Source organism: Cervus elaphus, chromosome 8 (genome assembly GCF_910594005.1).
Source record: "Cervus elaphus chromosome 8, mCerEla1.1, whole genome shotgun sequence".
NCBI classification, from domain to species: domain Eukaryota; kingdom Metazoa; phylum Chordata; class Mammalia; order Artiodactyla; family Cervidae; genus Cervus; species Cervus elaphus.
Genome location: NC_057822.1, coordinates 20,031,339 through 20,053,755, shown reverse-complemented (window position 1 = coordinate 20,053,755; position 22,417 = coordinate 20,031,339). Strand labels below are relative to the sequence as shown.

Genomic DNA, 22,417 nt, shown 5'->3' with positions numbered 1-22,417 from the left:
ATCAGGGATTGAACCCGTGTCTCCTGCATTGGCAGGCGGATTCTTCACCACTGAGCCACCAGGAAGCCCGACATGCTCTTCTCTCTAAGTATCTAGAAAACATCCAGAGAGGCATGCTCCTCTGGAAAGGGGGCTAGAAATGAGGGTTGATTATACAAGAGGAGTTCAGGCTTAATTTTTATAAGGTACAACTTGAGATTATACAAAAAAAAAAAAAAAATCTGGCATAGCAACACTGGTGAGTGGTTAAATGAGTTTCACTTAAGAAGAGGCTTACCTTGTCACCTTTGTCACCTGCTGCTCCAGGACGGCCACTATCACCTTTCATCCCTTTCTCTCCTGGGATCCCAATGGGTCCTGGGGGTCCCAGGGGTCCAATAGGACCCTGTGGCCCTGGTGGTCCCGGTTGACCCTAGGAAGAAAGGTTAAAAAGGTAAGGGAGGGGTGGATGAGCCTTAAGTAGAGTTTTCTAACACAAATATATGGTGACTTGGGTTTACAGAAGACTGGAAAATTAAGGATGGAGCAAAATTTAACAACAGAAGGACAAATGATGAATTAATTACCAAAAAAGAAAGAAAATGTTGCCTTTTTCAATCTGAATCAAAGCTATACAATAAATTTGAATTACTGCATGTACACACACACATATCTACATACTGATGGAAAAAGTGAAAGTGAAGTCACTCAGTTGTGTCCAATTCTTTGTGACCCCATGGATTGTAGCCCACGGAATTTTCCAGGCAAGAGTACTGGAGTGGGTTGCCATTTCCTTCTCCAGGGGATCTTCCTGATCCAGGGATCAAAGCTGGGTCTCCCGCACTGCAGGCAGAGGCTTTACCTCTGAGCCACCAGGGAAGCCCTCTTATTATTTTCATTCTGTCACTGAAATTTGTAAATCTTGAGCTGTTTAATGAAGTAAGTAATTTTTAAAAAATTTATTTGGCTGCATCATGTTTTAGTTGCCACGCATGGATTCTCCAGTCATGGCACACGAGCTCAGTAGTTGTGGCATGTGGGATCCTAGTTCCCCGACCAGGGATCGAACCCACATCCCCTGCATCACAAGGGGACCACCAGGGAAGTGCCCTGAAGTAAGTAATTTTTAAACGAAGTCTCATTAACATTATGTTAGTGACACAAGAGTGAGGAAAAACTCCCAGATCTTTTATTTCCTTCAAATGGCTAATGACTGGTCTGCCCTTTTAGAGAGAAACATTTATTTTTTAGCTGATTTTATCTGCTCTGTTATCCCTAATTTGGAAGCTGGCTCTCCACGTCACATTACTTTTATGCAATCTAATTTCCTTCCAGGAATGAAAATATCACCTTTTCTTTTAGGCAAAGAAGTTTCAGGAACTCAGCTCTCCCCCTGAACACACAGTGGGAACATCTCTGGGACAAAGATGAGGAAAGCTCTGCTCTCTTTAAGCCTGTTCCCCCTTTGCATTTAGATGCACTGATGCCACGAATGCATGTTCAGTTACAAGAGCGAATCTCACAGCTTTTTCTATTCTGAAGTAGGCAGCATCAGTTTCTCTGATCAGTTTCCAGACGATCATATCTAGCTTCCTCCTTGACATCTCCTTGAATACAATGGTTGTTGTTGCTGGTCACTCAGTCATGTCAAACTCTTTGCGGCCCCATGAACTGTGACCCTCCAGGTTCCTCTGTCCATGAAATTCTCCAGGCAAGAATACTGGAGTGGGTGGCCATTCCCTCCTTCAGGGGGATCTTCCTGACCCAGGGATCAAACCCAGGTCTCCTGCATTGCAGGCCGATTCTTTACCATCTGAGCCACCAGGGAAGTCCCGAATACAATGGTATCTCCAGCTTAAAAAAACAATGCAAAATAGAACTTCTAATTTTTCTCCCCAGATCTGATCTTCTGTTCACCTTCTCCAGCTCCAGAAAATTAGGGATCACCCTTGCTATTCCTCTTTCTCCCACACTACATTTAACCCATGCTCTATTCCTAGCCATTTTACTTCCAAAATAGACCTGAAACCTCCCCACCTCACTGTCTGCTGCCTTGCTGCCACACCGGTGCAGCCAGCATCAGTGAGACCTGCACTCTAGGCTCCTAAATGACTCTCCAGCTTCCTCTTTACCCCTCCCGGCCTTTCTCCGAGTGACATGAAAGAAAATCAGATCATGGCATGGCCCTGCTTTTCAAGTTCTCCTTGCCTTCCCGCTGCAAGCAAAGTAAACCCCGCGCTCCTCACCTTCCAGGCCTCACAGAGTGTGGCCTCAGATTCCCTTGCACCCCGTGCTGTGCTCGCCCCACACACCGTGTCCGCCACGCTGCTCGTATCTGTCCCAGGGCCTGGGTGCAAGCATTCCCCGAAGGCTCTTTCTCTATCTGCCCACGACGTGAGTCTCTCCTGAACCGCCACCAGTGAAGGAGGATTCTCAGAGCATCCACATCCCCATTAGTCTCCAGCAGGGCACTCTGTCTACTTCCTTCTTAAGATCTTAGCATTTCACATTTTTTTTTAACTTTTGGCCCTCCTGCACAGCCTATGGGATCTTAGTTCCCCAACCAGGGATTGAACTTGTGCCCCCTGCATTATAGTCTTAACCACCGGACTACCAGGGAAGTCCCTCACAGTTTTACAATTATGTATTTGCTCATCAGTTCATTGTCTGCTCTCCAGTGAGATACTAGCACTATGAGGGTGGGGACATCTGCTCACCATTTAAGTCTTCTATCCACCTGTCATGGCCTTTGGCTCAGAAATGAATGAATGAATGAATGAAGGGTTCATGTGGTGGTAACTAGCTCTCAGACTTGGTGGTCCAACCTGACCATCCATCCACTCCAGAAACACCCTACCTGGACCCTGGCAAATGATTTTTGAACTTTGCAAAAAGGAATGCTATCAAATGCAATGTTTATGACATATTCCTTGATTTGATTCCTTCAAATTTATTTTTATAAAATAACCAATGTATGGGAATAATGAGGCTCTTTGAATGAACTTTAGAATCTAAAGTCAGGGTTTCTAAATGATACTTCCAGCCTCCGCATTCAATCTCTGTCTATAATTTGATGTGAGCAGAGAGTATCTTAGATTCAAATGTTTTTTTTAAAATAACTCACTTTGCAGTCTTAAGATAACACCTCCAGAAGAGGTAAAGAGAAGCTTTTTAACGAGAAGTATATAACAGTGATTTCGCCAATGCAGGGTGATCTGGCCACATGACACTATGTACCATACACACACATGTCCAGCTGTGTTGTCTGACAGCTTTAGAGTCTGTGCTCTATTTCATTACAGTCTGAAAACAGTCTGTATCCATCTGAAGTCAGACTGTTCACCTGCCATTTTTTTGTGTGTTTTCTAAAAATTTTCCAAATATTTAAGAAAAGTCATTGAATCTCCCCTTTCCCTACCAGAGAACCTGGATAACTGCATTTAGTGAGCAAGTGAAGTCTTGATCTGTGGAGAGAAAAGCTAAGTGGATTTCAGGGGAGATCTGTTCAGATCAGATCTCTTAAAGCTCTGGGCAATTCTGAATCATTAGTGCTCAGCTCCAAGCATGCATGGGGCTTCACAGGTGGCTCAGTGGTAAAGAACCTGCCTCCAATGCAGGGGACTCAGATTCAATCTCTGGATTGGGAAGATCCCTGGAAAAGGGAATAACTACCCACTCCAGTATTCTTGCCTGGAGAATCCCATGCACAGAGGAGCCTGGGGGCGACAGTCTGTGGGGTCACAAAGAGTCAGACATGACTTAGTGACTGAATAACAAAAACCACAAAGTGTGCACAGGACCCTAGAATGTAGAGCCATCCTTTGGGTGTGTGGGGCCCAGGGGAAAAAGATTTTTTGAACAGTCCCGTCTACATAAAAATTTGAATCATCTGAAATCAGTGTGTAAGCACCGTTCTGGTGACCCAACCTCAGGAATCCTATGAATGAAATCCCACAAGGGGGAGAGTGAGATTGTTCTGTTAAGCGGCCACCCTCTTGAAACCAGGGCCAGTCATGGGGCTCAGCCCTGAGCCGGAGCCCCAGAGCTTCTCATGTGCTCAACCCCCACTGGATAAACAGTCAGAGTGCATCCTAACTTAAAGCCCAAGTTGGAGCTGCCACTGCCTGGGTACCACTTGAGCAAACTTCCAAACTTCTCTGTCCCTATAAATGCTCCGTATGACCGAAAATGGGGTCTGTCCACTCAGCCAATCCCCTAACACCAAGCTGACCCTGGGCTCTATGCTTTCTTCCTCGTTCCTTTTTTTTTATTACTGACAACCTTTAACATCTGCCTACATTTTATAAGTCAAAATCATACTTCATTTGTACTTTCCCTTCTCTTCACATGTTTTCATTATCATTAGAATAGCGGCTATTCCTTGAGCACCCGTAAAAATACTATAAGCTTAGAATTTTCAAGGAAGCTTAAATGTATACATAAGTGTTACAGAAAAGACAACAATAAAATATAAAATCTAATCATATGGGCACCAACCATTTAGGGGCACTTTGAAGGCATATCTATTTACTCTAGATATTATATAATTTCTAAACTACAATCTAAATGTCAGCATAAATAATAACTTCAGCTGACCTTTTCTACATGTTAATTAATCTCAGTTGGTTTTGATTAATTCCCATAAGGCTCAGGAAATAACTGCTTTTTCATTAAGTTTGGAAATTATCTGTCTTATATATCATTTACACAAAAAGTTCTAAATTATGTATTGTGGATGCTGTACTTTGCAGTAACCTATGATCTAAAAACAACAAAATGCATGTCTGGACAGAAAAGGGGAACAGAAAGGACAGCCAACTTACTGGCTATAATTCTCTTTAATGTATTTTGTTTTAGACACGCGATGCTGAGTCCAAGCCACTAATGGAACTTTGGGGAGAAAAGGAACAGGAGTGGAAATATTGAGCACAGTGGCAAGAATGATAAAACTGCATTCAATATAGAAATGTGTCCTGACTGAGAACACGCCACCTAAAGCACCCTTAAACAGAAATACATCGAGCGATGGTCATTTGTATTATTAAATTCTCTGTCCCTCCCTTTTGCCACCTCCCCAGCCCTGATCGGTCACACTGACATCCCTGAACAAGGGATGTCAAGCTCCGTTCTTTCACAGACTTCTGTGTCCTATCCCCTTTAGGGGATGCCCCACAAGTCATCTCTCACTCTTCCCCTGGAAAATCCCCGCTGTCCACTACCCTCACCCCACACGAGGTGCTTGTCCAAGATGCCTGCGTAATGACACTTCCCATCTACTCCTGTGATCACCTCTTTGTGTGGCCCCAGCCCCACACCCACCAGACCAGAGCTCCTGGCAGACAGCGTCTCGGTGCCCCAGGCCATGATGCAAGAAAGGCAGAGAACAATACTTAACAAAATCACGTGGTCAGATCCACCACCCAACCCAAGGGAAGACTGTCAAAGATCTGCTTTCTCCTGGCTCTGAACTGCCATCCCCGGAAGTCTGGCTGAGAGTAGGGATGGGGCCCTGAGATGACCCCACCCGGGCTGAGCAGTGGCCCTGGACGCTGCCCTGTCGGTGTCTGTGGTTGTTGAGATCTGACATAGGGGTCTTCCTTCAACCCTACTAAACTGCACATACAACCCCTACCATGCAACTGAAAAAACTAACAAGACAGCATTAAAGGCCTCCCTTTTATGGGATAGACTTTGCGTTTTGTTCTACATGCAGTACTGTTTTTTCCTCTTAATAGTTATCTTATTACAGAATACATCTTAAAAAATGCTCTAAAACCTTGTATACCAGTATTAAATATGCCAGAAAGCTGTTCACAAAAACTTCCCGAGCACCAATATTTGAAATAGTCATTGTGAGTTTATCTAATCTGAGTAAATCATTTATCCACAGTGATGGAATAATTCCAATTTCATTAAATCACTTCATACAAAAGATGGGATCAATAAAAGAAAAAACATGTTTAAAAGTAAAGAGTTGAGCTTACTAATTTATCAGGCAACACTAAAACTAACTTCACGATGAATAGACATAAATAAGGGGATGACAGAAGATGGGATGGTTAGACAGCATCACTGACTCAGTGGACATGAACTTGAGCAAACTCTAGGAGATAATGAAGGACAGTGCTGCCGTCCATGGGGTTGCAAAGAGTTGGACGCAACTTAGCAACTGAACAAGACAAGATACTTCCGTAACTACAGAATCATTAAATAATCACAAGAATTTTGCATCTTTAAAAAAAGGTTTTTTTTTTTAAGAAACATTCCACTCCTACCCCTGCACCTTTCACCCATACTAGGCAATGGATCACTGCATTTCAGTCACTGTAGCAAAAAGAAAAAAATGCCCAAGGGAATGAATGGCTGGCTGTCAGAGCTAGGATCTCTGAATTTTTTCTTTTTTTGCTACTGTGGGTCTGGAATTGCCTCTGTGGTTTATGACCTTCAGTGAGAGACAGTGAAGTCAGAAAAAGGATTCACTGAATCCAGAAAGGACAATCGGCCTGACAGCCGAGGAAGCTCTGGCATGCCCTGGGAAGCCGCCAGGCCACGGCTTTCTACCCAAAGGCCAGGCGGACGCCGAGTCATCAGACCCATTCACGCGCCTCCCCACTGTGGCTGCAGCCGCACCGGGCTCTCGGGCCAGCTGAACAAATAAAGGCTGAAGGCGATCGGAGTGGACGCTGGCTCCCACGCCTGCCTGGCTCTCCGAGGCCAGAGCATTCCTTTAGGATTCCCCCTCATTAACCGTCCGTGTCAGATGCGTCTCTTGAGCTGGGCTAGGATCAAACTCTGTTTCACAACATTTAGTAGATGAGACAAACAGAGAAGACGATATGTACATTTTTAAAACCTAAATCTTCAAATCAGCCTTTTGGGCTACCATTGGTCTGCTTGCTTCCAGGAACCAAACCCTAAGAGGAACGGAAAGACACATGTGCCCCCGTGGCTGATTCATGTTGATGTATGGCAAAAACCACCACGATATTGTAAAGTAATTAGCCTTAAAATAAATTAATTAGTTTAAAAAAAAAAGAAATCCTTCGCCTATTGAGCAGTATTGAGGACCGGGAGAAATAGCTACAGATAGACAATGACAAATGCACATAAAATCACACTTTTTCTGCCACTACTTCTTGCTCTTTTAGAATCAGAGAATCAGTGCAAAAGTCTGAATGAATGCAATGAATGAACAAATAAGAAAGATGCTTTTATTATACTGTTGTTTAGTCACTAAAGTGAAAGTGAAGTCACTCAGTCGTGTCCGACTCTTTGTGACCCCATGGACTGTAGTCTACCAGGCTCCTTCGTCCATGCGATTTCCAGGCAAGAATATTGGAGTGGGTTGCCATCTCCTTCTCCAGGAGACCTTCCCGACCCAGGGACTGAACCCAGGTCTCCTATATTATAGACAGACACTTTACCGTCTGAGCCAGAAAGTGAAAATGAAAGTGAAGTCCCTAAGCCGTGTCCAACTCTTTTGGAACCCCATGGACTGCAGCCTGCCAGGCCCCCCTGGTTTTGCTTGGAATTTTCCAGGCAAGAATACTGGAGCGGACTGTCAATTCCTTCTCCAGGGGATCTTCCGGACTCAGGGATTGAACCCACCTCTCCTGCATCTCCTGCATTGGCAGGTAGATTCTTTCCCACTGAGCCATCTGGAAAGCCTTTTATTACACTGTTTACACATAAATTTCCAAATCACTCTTGGCCAATAAGACCAAGACATTGATCATCAAAAGTGTCGCAGGAAGGGAAAGGTATTTATTTATTAAGCTTGGTTATGCACCTGCAGTGTCCATATATTACTTTGTTTAATCCAACCCACAGCACTGAGGACTGTGGATTATTATCCCCGTGTAAATGAGGAAAGTCCACATACAACAGTGCTCATCAGATCAGTTAAAAACCTCTATTTTTGTGTTCTCAAGTCTAACTTCCTAGTCCCAGCCTGTATCTCTGACTGTTCTTTAGAAACTTCCGTGAAGCTTCTTCGCTGTACATGTGCACTCATCATGTCAGAAGCTGAGCTCACCATGCCCAGACTGGTTTTGCTGCCTTTTTCCTCTCTGACTCGGCAGACGGCAACTTGGGTTTCTTCCACCAGCTAAGCTCACCACCCAACTGTCAGCTTTGCTGACCCTAATCCTCCTCCCAAGACCAAGTCTATCACTTCTTTCTCTGAATTAATTCTCAGATGTCTGTCCCTCTTTCATCCCACTGTGGAGGCCCTGGGTCATGCTCTGGTCCTCCACGGGGGCTACCCAAGCACCAGCCTCCCCCGTGTCCCTAACTGAAGTCTCCCCCTCCCTTGCACACACCAATGTCAACTAACCCTCTGTCTTCCCTTTGCTGTGTCCTTCCTTGCCTCCATCAACACTGCAATAAGCACAGCCCATCTTCCTCCACCCTGGCAAACCCTGGTCCCCGAGTGTCTGCAGCCACACCCTCTGCTCCAGCCACATTTCTGTCTTCTCTTCACCTGAAGGAATAGCAGCCCTGGCCCATCTGTAGCTCAGAGTCAACCTTCGCCCAATGCAAATTATGATGACAATGATGATGATGCCAGGACACCCTTCACTGAGCACTTACTCCATCCTGGTCAGTGGAAAAGTACTGTGCCTTCCTCTCATGGAATCCTTAGATCCGTAAAGCACAAAGTCATCCTATGTCTGCTTTTTCATCCCCAAATGAGGAAGCCTAGGCTCAGAGAGATGAAGGCCACTTGGCTACGACCTGAAGAAGCAGAGTCACACCCAACTTCAAAGTTGCTGCTTCCCTTTTCACTCCAGTCCTTATCAATCTCACTCTTGTATAAACTCTCATATCCACCCTCAAGCAATTAATACCTACATAAGCTTAGCACTTATTTCTCATTATGGTTTTATGCATGTTACTTTAATATCTACTTGGGGTGATGTTGTCCAGTAAGATTATTGAGACCAGGAATCTGTGTACATTTTTATTACCACCCCCAGCCCACCTTGGCCACTGCCTTCCACAGTATAATTAAATATACACTCAAGCACTTATTTATAATCAAAATTAACAAAGAAGGGTTTGTCAGCAACCCTTTTTAATTCTTGGTTGCATTTCAACAACTGTGCCACTAGGTGGCACTATAACATCACTTAAAGCTCAATAGGCCTCAATGGGCAGCCTGAACCCTTTAGGGGTGCCTCCAAGGTCCTCCTCTATTGCAGATGAAACAACTGCTGGAGATGTAGAAGGATGATAAAACAAATAACATAAAAGGTGTTACTCAAAGAGTAGACAATCCAAGGAGACCGGACTGCAATGGCAGAGTGTTTTCTTGTACCTTAATTTCACCTCACTTAATGAAGGAACAAATTGGTCAGTTAAGTCTGTAATATCCCTGACTCAGGATTTTTAGCTGTTTTAAAAAAATTTTTAATGGAGGTAAAATGGATATTATTTATGTTTTCATTAATATAAGCAGGACAATAACTTGTTCTTCCAAATCATTTAAAATTCATTTATTAATGTCTTTTAATTTGATAAATAGGCTGTATTTTTGTATCACTTTTTTCCAGTTTTTTGGGGGGAGGGCCACACCTCAAAATTTGTGGGATTTTAGTTCCCTTGGGCCCATGGCAGCGAAAATACAAAGCCCTAACCAGTGGACTGACAGGTTAATTCTCCATGGGATACATCTTATACAGTGCTGTATCAAGTATATCATTAAAACTGGAAGAAAGGGAATTCCCAGGATCTCAGTTCCATTCCTGGTTGGGGAATTAAGATCCTGCAAGCCAAGCAGCAGAGCCGAAAAAAAAAAAAAAAAAAGATAAAAAAGATGTACAGCATAATGATTCAATTCACATACATCATGAAATCACAATAAGTTTAGTGAACATTCCTCATCTCATATAATATAGATCAAAAAGAAAAGAAAAAAGTTTTTTCTTAAGTGGAAGCTTGATGCAATGGGAAAAAGTGCTGTCCTGAGAACTAGAAGACATGGCTTTGCTACTGAATGATAAACAAGGTCACTCACTTATTATACAGGATAGGGAACGCCAATATCTTATAGTAACCTGTTTGGAAAAGAATCTGAAAAAGAAAGTGTGTGTGTGTGTGTGTGTAACTGAATCACGTTGCTATACACCTGAAACACTGTAAATCAATTATACTTCAATTTAAAAAAAAAAGTCACCCCTTGATCCAGGTCATGGAACACTGGTTTTCCCATCTTCATAAATGGTGTAACATTAGCCCAGCATCATACCCCTCCAAGTACCATGGTCTTCAGTCCAGACCTCCCACCAGGGCGACTACAGTAGCCTCCTGACAGGTTTTCTCTAATAATTCTCCCTGCCCCTTGTCGCCTTCAATATATTCTTCGAAGAGCAGCCAGCATGTTCTTATAACATAAATCCAACCTGTGTCTACTCCGAACATCTTTCAAAGCCTTGCCTATCCTTCAGGATATGCTGTATCTGGTTTTTCAATTGCGTCCCTTACCACTGGCTCCCTCCCCTACATGATCAAACCCTGCTGGCCACCTCGTGGCCCATCCAACACACCAGCCCATCTCCTTCTTACTTCAGGGCCTGAGTAGGGGCTGTTGTCTCTGCCCAAACACTTACGGTGGTTTGAAGCGTGGCCTCAAAAAGATACGTTTATGCCCTAAGCCTGGAACCTGTGGATTTTGCCTTGGGTGGCAAAAGATGTAATAAACCTAAGGATTTTGAGACGACAACTTTTGTTCTGTGTTACCCAGGTGGGTCCTAGAGGCCATTACAGGTATCTTTATAAGAGGGACATGTATCTTTATAAGAGGGACATGGAGGAAGATTTGGTCCAGACACCCAGGAGAGAAGGTGATGTGATGATAGAGGCAGAGACTGAAGTGATGTAGCCACAAGCCAGGGCTGGAAGAGGCAGAGAATTGGGTCTCCATCTTGCCTATGGAGAGAACACGCCAGGCTTCCCCTAGGCCATCACTGGGTGACCTCTGGTTCCACCAGGTCCAAGATATCTTTGCACCATCCAGCACACACACATAGGCTTCTGTACAAAATCAAGTTAGGGCACTAGATTATCCACCTGGAGAAGAAAGGGTCTTCATATGTTCTTTTCCCTGATGCATCTGAAATGTCCAGACCACCCCACATCTGGCACTCATCAGGCACCCAGTAGGAACGGGCGGAAGGTGAGTCTGTCTTGCTTGATGGACTCCCAGCTCCAGGCCACAAGGACCCACCTCTTTACCCCCAAAGCCTCACAGCCTCCTCGGATGCCTGGCACATGGTGAATGCTCAATGACTGTTTGCTGAATGAATGGAAGAAATTGTTCTTGCTGTTGTTGTTCAGTCGCTCAATCTTGTCCGACTCTTTGCAACTCCATGGACTGCAGCACGCCAGGCTTCCCTGTCCTTCACTATCTCCCCAGGTTTGCTCAAACTCATGTGCAATAAGTCAGTAATGCCATCCAACCATCTCATCCTCTGTCGCCCCCTTCTCCTCATGACTTCAATCTTTCCCAGCATCAGGGTCTTTTCCAGTCAGTCGGTTCTTCACATCAGGTGGCCAAAGGAGCTTCAGCTTTAGCATCAGTATCAGTCCTTCCAGTGAATATTCAATGTTGATTTCCTTTAGGATTGACTGGTGTGATCTCCTTGCAGTCCAAGGGACTCTCAAGGGTCTTCTCCAGCACCACAATTCTAAAGCATCAACTCTTCGGTGCTCAGCCTTCTTTATGGCATAGAAGGAATGAATGGCTAATAACTGAGTGATTTGCAAATTCATATATGTGTGACAAAGGAGTGAAAAACAAAAAAACAGCACTCGACACAGTTGTTTCCCCGTGGATTTCTTAGCAACTTAGGGAAAATGGCATGTGAAAGGAGAAATACAATTTTCTCTCCTAAAAACTCTGTAATTCACTTTAACTAATTTAGTCACGCTACCTTGGCATGAAACAGCTGTTCTCATAGTCACAAACTCTGCTCCCAAGTTCCTGTGTGGAAGATGCCCTGTGTGGAAATGCACCTTATTTCTTACCACCACCACCAAGGCTGACTCCACTTTGGTAATGACCCTGACCCTCTCAAGTTCAGCCTAGTCCCACATTTGCTGAGCTCTGCACCCGCCTGGCCACGGTTCACACTGGGTCGCAGAGCTCAGCAATCATCGTTGCTGTGGGATTGAACTGAGTGTGCGCGCGAACACACACACACACACACACACACACACACACACACACTCAGGATTGAACTCCACCCAGGAGACCAAGGGCACGGCTGTAAAACCACTGCCCGTTTAATGAGGTGACTGACTGGGGCAGACATGCCAAAATCTACCTTCAGACCCAACCTCGTCACTGGGTTTTCTTGATGAGGTTTCATACAGTTAGCCTGTTTGGTAAATAATAGAGGCAAGCTATTTAATAAAAGTAGCAGGCAAATATAGGCTTGCTTTCCTTTTTCAAGCACAGATGTTGGGTTTAAAGAGTGAGGGTGTCAGCATACCAACAGCCACGCTAATTAGTTGGAGTTATTCCTCTACATTGTTTAGTTGCTAAGTCATGTCCAACTCTTTGCAACCCTATGGACTGTAGCCCACCAGGGTCTTCTCTCCATGGGATTCTCCAGGCAAGAACACAGGAGTGGGTTGCCATGTCCTTCTCCAATTCCTCTATATTATGTGAGTGCTAGGTCACTTCAGTCCTATCCAACTCTTTGCGACTCTATGGACTTTAGACTGCCAGACTACTCTGTCCATGGGATTCTCCAGGCAAGAATACTGGAGTAGGCTGTCAAGCCCTCCTCCAGGGGATCTTCCCAGCCCAGGGATCAAACCCACATCTCATATGTCTCCTATGCTGGCAGGTGGGTTCTTTGGAACAGCCTGGGAAGCCCCATTCCTCCATATGGATATTGGCTATTAATGATATTATTAATAGGCCGAATGATATAAAGTGATATCTCCTCTCTACACCCAGGTCTCCCACGCCTTGTTTAGAAATAGGGATTCAGTCTTTTAACTTCTGTATGTTTTCCAGTCTTTAAAATTTAAGGATAATATTTATGACAAGGGGAACTCCTTTAACCAGCTAAACCAGTTACAAGCTGGCAGGTGGCAGGCTGAATTCTACCAGGAAATTTGTTTAATTATTAGGCACTATGGTTTTTTTTTTTTTCAACATTTTATTTATTTATTTATTTTCTCTTTTTTTTTAGTGGTTTTTGTCATACATTGACATGAATCAGTCATGGATTTACGTGGTTTTTTTTTTTTTTTAATGCTAATCCGTTTACATGACAAAAGGACCACGCAGCCCCGCACAGTCCCCAAGGCTGAGGCCCCTTTCTGGGACCCCTCACTCAGGTCACCTGCTGTCACCTCAAGGCACCTGCACGTGTCCGCTCAGGTAAGGCTTCGCATATCAGATGATTCTCCAGCAGAGACCCAGTGAACTAGGGAGTCGGTCCTCGGAGAAGAAAGATGCAGCAAGAAAAGGAAGACATCAAAACCAAATCACAAAGAGGTGGTGACAGACTAAATCTGCCAACTTCTCTGTTGTCACTGGAATTTGCTTCCATCAAAATGTAACATAATCGACTTGCGCAAGCTTTGAGAACATGAAAACAATTGCTCCGAACCACTTATCGGGCTACAGTTATAGAGTGTACTAGAACACAGATGTGTGAGTGATAAAGAGGCTGAATTCTAGGGCTTTGTGTGCAAACCATCTAACGATATGAAAAATGTTAATGACAGCTAAAACTTCCCAAGGAAATGCCATTTTTATCATGGACTGCAAGCTCTTAGGAGTGGAAGGGACAAGTGATTGAGGCTGCAGGAAATAATACCTGTATGTATGCATGAGGCAAGTGCTCAGGGCTGGTGCACCGGGAAGACCCAGAGGGATCGGGTGGAGAGGGAGGTGGGAGTGGGGATCGGGATGGGGAATACATGTAAATCCATGGCTGATTCATGTCAATGTATGGCAAAAACCACTACAATATTGTAAACTAATTAGCCTCCAACTAATAAAAATAAATGGAAAAAAAAATACCTGTATGTATTTTGGTGATTTCAAATTCCCAAAAGAAAGACTGGTTTGCTAATGTGTGATTTTTGGTTTCCAAATCAAAAATAAACTAAGTCAGATCGTGAGTTTTAAGCCATTTGACCTTCTTGTGTATAAAACTACCAAACTATAAAGTTCTATTGACTTAACAGTTACAAGACTCCCTTGAATGGAAAACAATATATATTTTCTTCTGGAAAAAAATATAGAAGGTGTCTTTATTATCAAGCGAGTTACTAAAGCAACCTTATAAAAGGTTCCATCCTGGTCTGTGATGACATGTATGTAATTTTCCCTACAAGAAGACATCCATCAAAAACACAGCGATTTCTCCCTTGAAACTGTTGTACTGCGCTCAGTTGTGTCCAACTCTTTGTGACCCTGTGGACTGCAGCCCGCCAGGCTTCTCTGTCCGGGGGATTCTCCAGGCAAGAATACCGGAGTAGGTTGCCATTCATTCCCTCCTCCAGAAGATCTTCCCACTGAAACCGATAAAGAATAATTTGATATCCTACCCAATGTTATGTCACTAATATCCCTAAAGAGGGACTATAACGGGGTTTGGGGAAATGTTATGCAGAGTCGCAAAATATTTTAGAAACCAATTAAGTTACTGTCATATGTGAAAAGTCACACCCACATCACAGAACCATAGGCTGTTAGGAGGACAGGACCAGTCCTCTAGTACAAACTCTTAATTCCCAGGTGAGGGCTCTGAACTCCTCCCCTAAAACCAAAGGGGTAATTCCCAGTGTCCTATCCTCAGACTCAAGGTCTTTCCAGGATGCTACTAAACCTTTAAAAGATCTAAATACAGCAATGGCCATGTTCCCTTCTGTGGCTCAAAGTGCTTATTCACACTTTGAATATCACCTACCTGATATTCACAAAAAAGTCTAAACTCGGTGAGATGCTCACTTACTAACAGGTTTACACGTTGTGTGTAAAAAGGCTTGGAAGAGAGACTTCCTACTAATTCTATTCCCATTTCCCTCGGACCTGGCAGGTCTTCCCACATACATGCTGCTTATAGCCTGGCTACCAGCTCAGCCTCCCAAATCCTGTCCAGGCTCAAATCTGAATTTTAAGTTACTGATTTAAGTGTGTTAACTACCTATTAGGTGCCATCTACTGTGATCATCTCAAAGAAATACCTCCAAAAATGACTCTCAGCTCTCAAAGAGGAGAAACTAATGTAGGCAACAAATATTTCTAGAGCATCCACTACGAGCCAGGAACCAGCATAAACATTTTACATGTGTCCTTTACAACCACTTTGAAGGAGAACATGCTTACAATCTAATCAAGAGGGGCAGACACATCCACAGTCGAACCCAGAGGTAAAGGTCAGAGCGCAAGAAACATCACAGAGGGAACCAGGTTCACATTAGGGGGCCATCCGCACTGTCTGGGACCAGGCAGGGGACCTTGTGGGGGGTGGAGTCTCTCCCGAGTTCCTTTGGAGAGGACAGGAAAGATGGAGACCGAGTGGAAGTGGGAAAGCATCCCAGAAAAGGGTAGAGGGGATGTGTCATAAAATCAATAAATATTGAGTGATTGCTTTCTGGTCGTGAATCCCTGGATGATTTATCATGCTGCTTCTAGAGCTGACTCATTGGAAAAGACCCTGATGCTGGGAAAGATTGAAGGCAGGAGGAGAAGGGGGCGACAGGGGATGAGATGGTTGGATGGCACCAGTGACTCGATGGACATGAGTTTGAGCAAGCTCTGGGAGTTGGTGATGGACAGGGAAGCCTGGCGTGCTGCAATCCATAGGGCCGCAAAGAGTTGGATACGAGTGAGTGATTGAACAAAAACAAACAAAAAGTTTTTCAGTATTATCTAAATGGTCTATAATAATTGTATACGAATATTACAATAAAAACTGCTATAACCATTAAAAAAAAAAGGTAGAGGAGTGGGAATATTTAGATTGTGTTTGGGGGGACAGTGGGAGGGACAGTGAGTGACCCAACTGATGCAGTGGGAGACGGTCCAAGGGGAGGTGATGGTGATTACCGATGAGAACACAGGTGGAGGCTGGTCTGTGAGCCTCCAGCAATGCAGGGATGAGACTGAAGGAGCCCCCTTGGTTCCTGCCCTTAGATGCATTCCAGTCCAGTTCAGTTCAGTTCAGTCGCTCAGTCGTGTCCGACTCTTCCAGACCCATGGACTGCAGCACGCCAGTCCTCCCTGTCCATCACCAACTCACGGTGTTGACTCAAACTCATGTCCATTGAGTAGGTGATGCCATCCAACCATCCCATCCTCTGTCGTCCCCTTCTCCTCCCACCTTCAATCCCTCCCAGCATCAGGGTCTTTTCCAATGAGTCAGTTCTTCGCATCAGGTGGCCAAAGTATTGGAGTTTCAGTTTCAACATCAGTCCTTCCGATGAACACCCAGGACTGATCTCCTTTAGGATGGACTGACAACATGTGGTCTACTGGAGAAGGGAGATGCATCCCAACTCCACCTCAAACCCCAGCTTCTGTCTCCACTGAAACTCTCGCCCAGCCTGGCTCCCCAACTCTTACTAAAGACACAGCAGCTTTGATTTGGGGCTGGACAAACCACTCAGTCAGCTGTTCAACCAGAAGGGGAGTCACTTCCCTCTTAGGAAGGCCCCGCTGTTCCACTCCAGGGCTGTGCCCCTTGGAAAGAGCCTCAACCCTCATAATTCAGCTTATTCCTGTTTCTATCGTCCATCTTGAGCTGTCACTGCGGCAACTGGAGAGATGGCATGAGAATGGCTGGCTGCCTCCCAAACCTCCTCCCGGTTATGCACAAGCCACGCCCCCAAATTCCTAGCTGGAGAACGTCACCAGCGCCTCGCAGCCATCACCAGGGATCCATCTGTGCCAGGAAGGGCAGAGGTTGACCGGTGTTGTGCACACAGCTCTCCCCGACCACCCAGAAACCGAGACAAAGACAGCGGTTCACGACGACAGAGGCCCGCCCCTGTGAGCCCTCCTGACCCACCTCGCTGAAGGTCTGGTGATCAGAGACAGCACATCCTCTACAGATGCAAATGCCCGTGATGGTTCCACAGCCCAAGGACACGGAAGACAAAGCACCAAGGGAGTAAATGTGAGGAAACCCAGGCTTGGGCAGATTCAAGCGGCCACGGGGGGCTCCCGAATACTAGGGTGAGAACTGGTGTTTGAACCCAAGTGTCATCCTCTTCTCCTGGACACGGGGCAGGTGCTGGGGCTGAGACCAGACATCTGGAAGTGGTCCCTGCTCCTTCCAAGTGAAAGTGAAAGTATTAGTCACTCAGTTGTGTCTGACTCTTTGTGATCCCATGGAGGTCACTGCAGTCTGTCAGGCAAGAATACAGGAATACAGGAGATACAGGCATACAGGAATATAAGAGGAATACAAGGAGATACAAGAATACAGGAATACAGGCAAGAATACAGGAGTGGGTTGCCGTTTCCTTCTCCACGGGATTTTCCTGACCCAGGGATTGAACCCAGGTCTCTTGTATTGCAGGCAGATCCTTTACTGTTAGGGACACCCACCTCTTCCATATATAACCAAGTTATTTAAAACTTGGAAATCCAGGGTTCCCCGTGGTGACCGATGGACATAACAATCCTTCTGGCTTCAGAACTGCTATGGACCGAGGGCAGGATTTCTCAACCTTGGCACTACTGGCATTTGAGGACGGATAGCTCTTTGATGGGGGGCTGTCCTATGCATTGTAGATATCAGACAGTCACGGCCTACGAACCACTGGAACCAGGAGCACCACCAAACCTCCATGCAGGTGTGTCAGTTAAAAAAAAAAAAAAATTTCCAAACATCATTAAGTCAGAGGACCACACCTACCTGGCTTCATCTTTGTTCTGTGGCATTCCCCCATTCCTGCCATGGAGCTGATCCCTCCATTTCTCTGGTACCTCAAGCTCCAAGGGTCTTAAAATCTTGGCTTGCAATCTTGGCACGCTTACGTGGACAACCTCATAAAAACACCAGGCTTTTTTTCCTGACTATTGGGTCCACTGATATGAAAAATGTTAAAGCATTTCTTAGGCTGGTCGTTTTTAGGGTCCTAACTTTGCTTTCTGGCAAATGTAGTTTTTATATTTTATCATGGGGACTTCCCTGGTGGTCCTGTGGTTAAGACTTCACCCTCCAATGCAAGGGGTACGGGTTCCAATCCCTAGATGGGAAGCTAGGATCCCATGTGCTTCACAGTCATGAAAACATTAAACAGAAGCAATACTACAATAAATTCAACAAAGACTTTAAAAAATAAATAAATCATAAAAGTGGCTGGGGAAAAAGCTCAAGATAGATTCTGATCACCAAAAGTTGTGATGTATTGAAGAAACAAACCAGTTGAGGCAGAAAGGGATTTGTCATAACTTAAGCTCAACAAGGGCTTCTCTGGTGGCTCAGTGGATAAAGAGTTGGCCTGCAGTGCAGGAGAATCATGTTCGTTCCCTCACGTGGGAAGATCCCCTGGAGTAGGAAATGGCAACCCACTCCAGTATTCTTGCTTGTCCATGGAGAAGTCCATGGACAGAGGAGCCTAGTGGGCTACAGTCTATGGGGTCACAAAGAGTCGGACACGACTAAGTGACTAACATGACATGACGTGAAGCTCAACAAGGAAGCTGCTTACTGCAAAGGACTTGACAAACGAACCACACACATACTGTATAACTACTGTGTGAAAATAAAGCAATACTGTGGGAGATATACACGGTCCTTTCTCTCAGAAAGGTAATATTTTGCATCCTTGTGGACTGATCTTTATGGAATTGTGCTTTTTGAGCATCACACACAGCCCTATTGGATCCATCTGAACACGTTTCAAAAACCATTGACCTGACTCAAAATTGTCTAAAACTTCTGAAATGTACTCTTTTCTTGTAATACAGTGGGAGTGTTTTTAACCAACGGGATGGTTTGATCTAATAGTCCCAGCACAGGTGAATTAGTGTCTGCCAACTGCTGCTGTCAAGATATGTGAGAGAGGTTTATAAATAAATGTTCAAGAGACCCCATATACTGTAACCAAGAGGGTTATTACTCTCAGGACAGAGAATAGAGTGTGGTCATGAAAAGCACTGTCCTGGGTGGACTTGAGCAGGGGGCTCAATTGTTCTATGCTGATGTCTTCGGCTCTGCAAAGATGGTACCGTAAGATGGGAAGAGAGTTATTGTGAGGGATCGGTGAGCTAAAGCATTTTGAGCACGTCAGACCAGTGCCTGGAATATAAGGAGCATATGATACATGCAACTGTCACTTCGATTATGGAACACCATTCCACAAGGTTATAAAAGACGTCCAAGAGTCATGTGGTCAAATGTCTAGAAACACTACTTTAAACAAAGTTAAGTAGTTTTTTCTTAACTCACTGCAGTATTAATACTTCTCAACTAGTGCTTTTAAAACATGAATATCAATATGGCGACCCAGCATGGGCCGTGTACACCAGGACCCTTTCTGTACAAGGTGATTCAACAAAATTTTAAGTGAACAATACATTATTGATGACAGTGGATAGGATGCTGGGTGGAAGATCTCTAGAACTTATTCATCCTGCATAATAGAAGCTTTACGCCCTTTGATTAGTAATTTCCCATTTTCCCCTCCCACCACCCATGCTGAATTTTACATGACTCACCCGAGATCCCTTTTCAGGAAAACACTGGCAAAGAGAGCAATCTCTTCCTCCACAGACACCGATAAACTTCTTTCCACCCTAGAAAGTGAAGCATTGGTTTAGTCAACCAGTGTTCATTACCTAGCTGGGTACACGATACATACATTATAGCAAGTACTATTGGTTTCTCTAACTCATGAGATGTCCACAGTATAGTTTTATCTCTGAGTCTCTGAAAAGACTAATACAGATATATAAAAAGGCAAAGAACTTACACTGTGGCTTGTTAATCAACGGGTTGATGAATTGGAAGTTTGGGGTTGATATATATATGCTGTTGACACTATGTATAAAATAGATAACTAGTGAGAACCTACTTTAGAGCTCAGGAAACTCTATTCAGTGCTCTGTGATGACCTAAATGGGAAGGAAATCCAAAAACAAAGGGATACATGTATATATATAACTGATTTTTCTGTACAGCAGAAACTAACAAAACATTGCAAAGCAACTATACTTAAAAAAAGTTAATTAAAAAAGAGTTTTTTAAAAGAGTTGATGATTATGTGAGCAGGATAAAAGTTTACATGAGTTAGGTTTTTTTTTTTTTTAAAAAAAACCTCCTTTGAAGTCATTTATGTTTAACCAGAATCTTCTACGATTTGTCTCTCTTGCTAAGAGTTTGTTTACCAAGTTGTGAACAATTTTAGAATGTTAACTATGCAGCTGGGAAAACCACACGTATACCACAGTGTCTAACTTAAATTATAAGAGTGACTCTTCTTCCAAGACTCTCTTCCTTTACCTCCAAGACCAGCTAGGGCATGTGTCCCCCAGGGAGGCCATCGTGGATCAGCACTGCCATCACAGTCTTGCACTTGAATTAAAACTCTTCCTCCTACAGCTGGCCGACACCCCAAGGCGGCTCCTCTGACGTGTCTCTCAAACCGAAAGCTCCTGAACTTTGAGTAATTTGGGCCTTTTCCCCACTTCTAACTAGCTCTTCTACCACAGTCTTTAGAAAGTTAAATTACAACATGATCACATGTTTTCTTAACTTTAACCCATCCTACACATACACACACACCCATGGGAAGAATCAGCCCCATTTTCTCACAAACCCTCACTATGGACGTGGCAAGTCGTCAGTCACTTCAATACAAAAGTACAGTCGTAGAGGAATGGTGTCCATAAGGAGACCCTTAATGACAGCCAGAATGGCATATGTGCAGTGAAAACACACCCAGCACTGACTCGTTCGCGGGGCTCAGGGCTGCATGTTCAGAGGGAAAAGTTGGTAGAACAGCTCTCGGTGCTGGGAGCTGAGGGTATGGCTAGGACCACGTGTGTCCTGATAAGCCACTTCAGTTGTGTCCAACTCTTTATGGACTGGAGCCCGCCAGGCTCCTCTGTCCATGGGAAGAATACTGGAATGGGTTGCCCTGCCCTCCTCCAGGGGATCTTCCTGACCCAGGGACTGAACCTGTATCTCTTGCATCTCCTGCATTGGCAGGTGGGTTCTTTACCACTCGTGCCATCTGGGAAGCCCCAGATAGGGCCACACACTTCTATAAATAATAGATCTTTTAAAACTAACAACAGTGAAAACTTTAGCCTTCAGACCAACACATAATGGGGAAACATCACACAACTGAACCAATACGTACTGTTCTCTTTTTTAAAATTGGGGTGTATTTGCTTTACAATGATGTTGTGTTGGTTTCTGCTGTTTGACAAAGTGAATCAGCTATCAGTCAGTTCAGTCGCTCAGTTGTGTCCAACTTGTTGTGACCCCACGGACTGCAGCACACCCGGATTCCCTGTCCATCACCAACTCCCAGAGCTTGCTCAAACTCATGCTCACTCCACTGAGTCGGTGATGCCCTCCAACCATCTCATCCTCTGTCGTCCCTTTCTCCTCCTGGCCTCAATCTCTCCCAGCATCAGGGTCTTTTCCAATGAGTCAGTTCTTCGCATCAGGTGGCCAAAGTATTGGAGCTTCAGCTTTGGCATCAGTCCTTCCAGTGAATCAGCTATATGCATACATATATTCCCTTCCTGTGGCCTTGCCACGGCCTCTCCCCATTCCCGCCCCCTCCAGGCCACCACAGAGCACTCAGATGAGCTCCTTGGGCTATGTAGCAGGTTCCCACCAGCTGTCTGTTTTATATATGACAGTGCACATTCGTCAATCTCCCAATTCATCCCCACCCCCGTGTCCATGTATCTCTTCTCCATGTCTGCGTCCCTATTCCTGCCCTGGAACTAGATCTATCTGTACCACTTCTCTAGATTCCACATATATGCATTAATATACAAAACTTGTTTCTCTCTTGGCGACCTAATTACGCTTAAAAGATTCTGCACAGCAATACGCACAGTTCAGATAGAAGATAATATATATACATATATATACTATACATAAATATACAAACACATTTATGTAAAATATACACGAGTATACATGTATATGTATGAAATGCACAAATGTATACATATCCCCTTCATTACATATACATGTACAAAAGTATACAGCCCCATATACATACAGAAGTGCATATGTATATGTGATGTGAGGGAAAGGAGTCTAAGTGGCATATTTTTCTTTTCAATTATATGATTAAGACCTCCTTTTTCTTGAAAAATATGCTCAGAAACAATAAAATATTTTGATTAATCATTAATTAAAAATACATTTTTATAAGCATAACTCTTATGGGTCATTGAAAAATACATAAAAATTTGAATCTTGACAAGAGC

At 44.2% G+C, this 22,417-nt stretch overlaps 1 protein-coding gene across 4 annotated transcripts in view; it reads right to left on the bottom strand.

The window, feature by feature from the left end:
* The window catches only part of COL4A4 (collagen type IV alpha 4 chain), a 146,156-nt gene that overhangs the window by 99,406 nt on the left and 24,333 nt on the right, over window positions 1-22,417 (bottom strand). For all 4 annotated transcript variants that reach the window (XM_043909826.1, XM_043909822.1, XM_043909825.1 and 1 more), the window contains exons 4-5: window positions 19,679-19,756; window positions 278-412 (exon numbers count right to left, since the gene is read on the bottom strand). In XM_043909826.1, coding sequence (XP_043765761.1) covers window positions 278-412; window positions 19,679-19,756 — 213 coding nt within the window. The remainder of the gene's footprint in view (window positions 1-277; window positions 413-19,678; window positions 19,757-22,417) is intronic.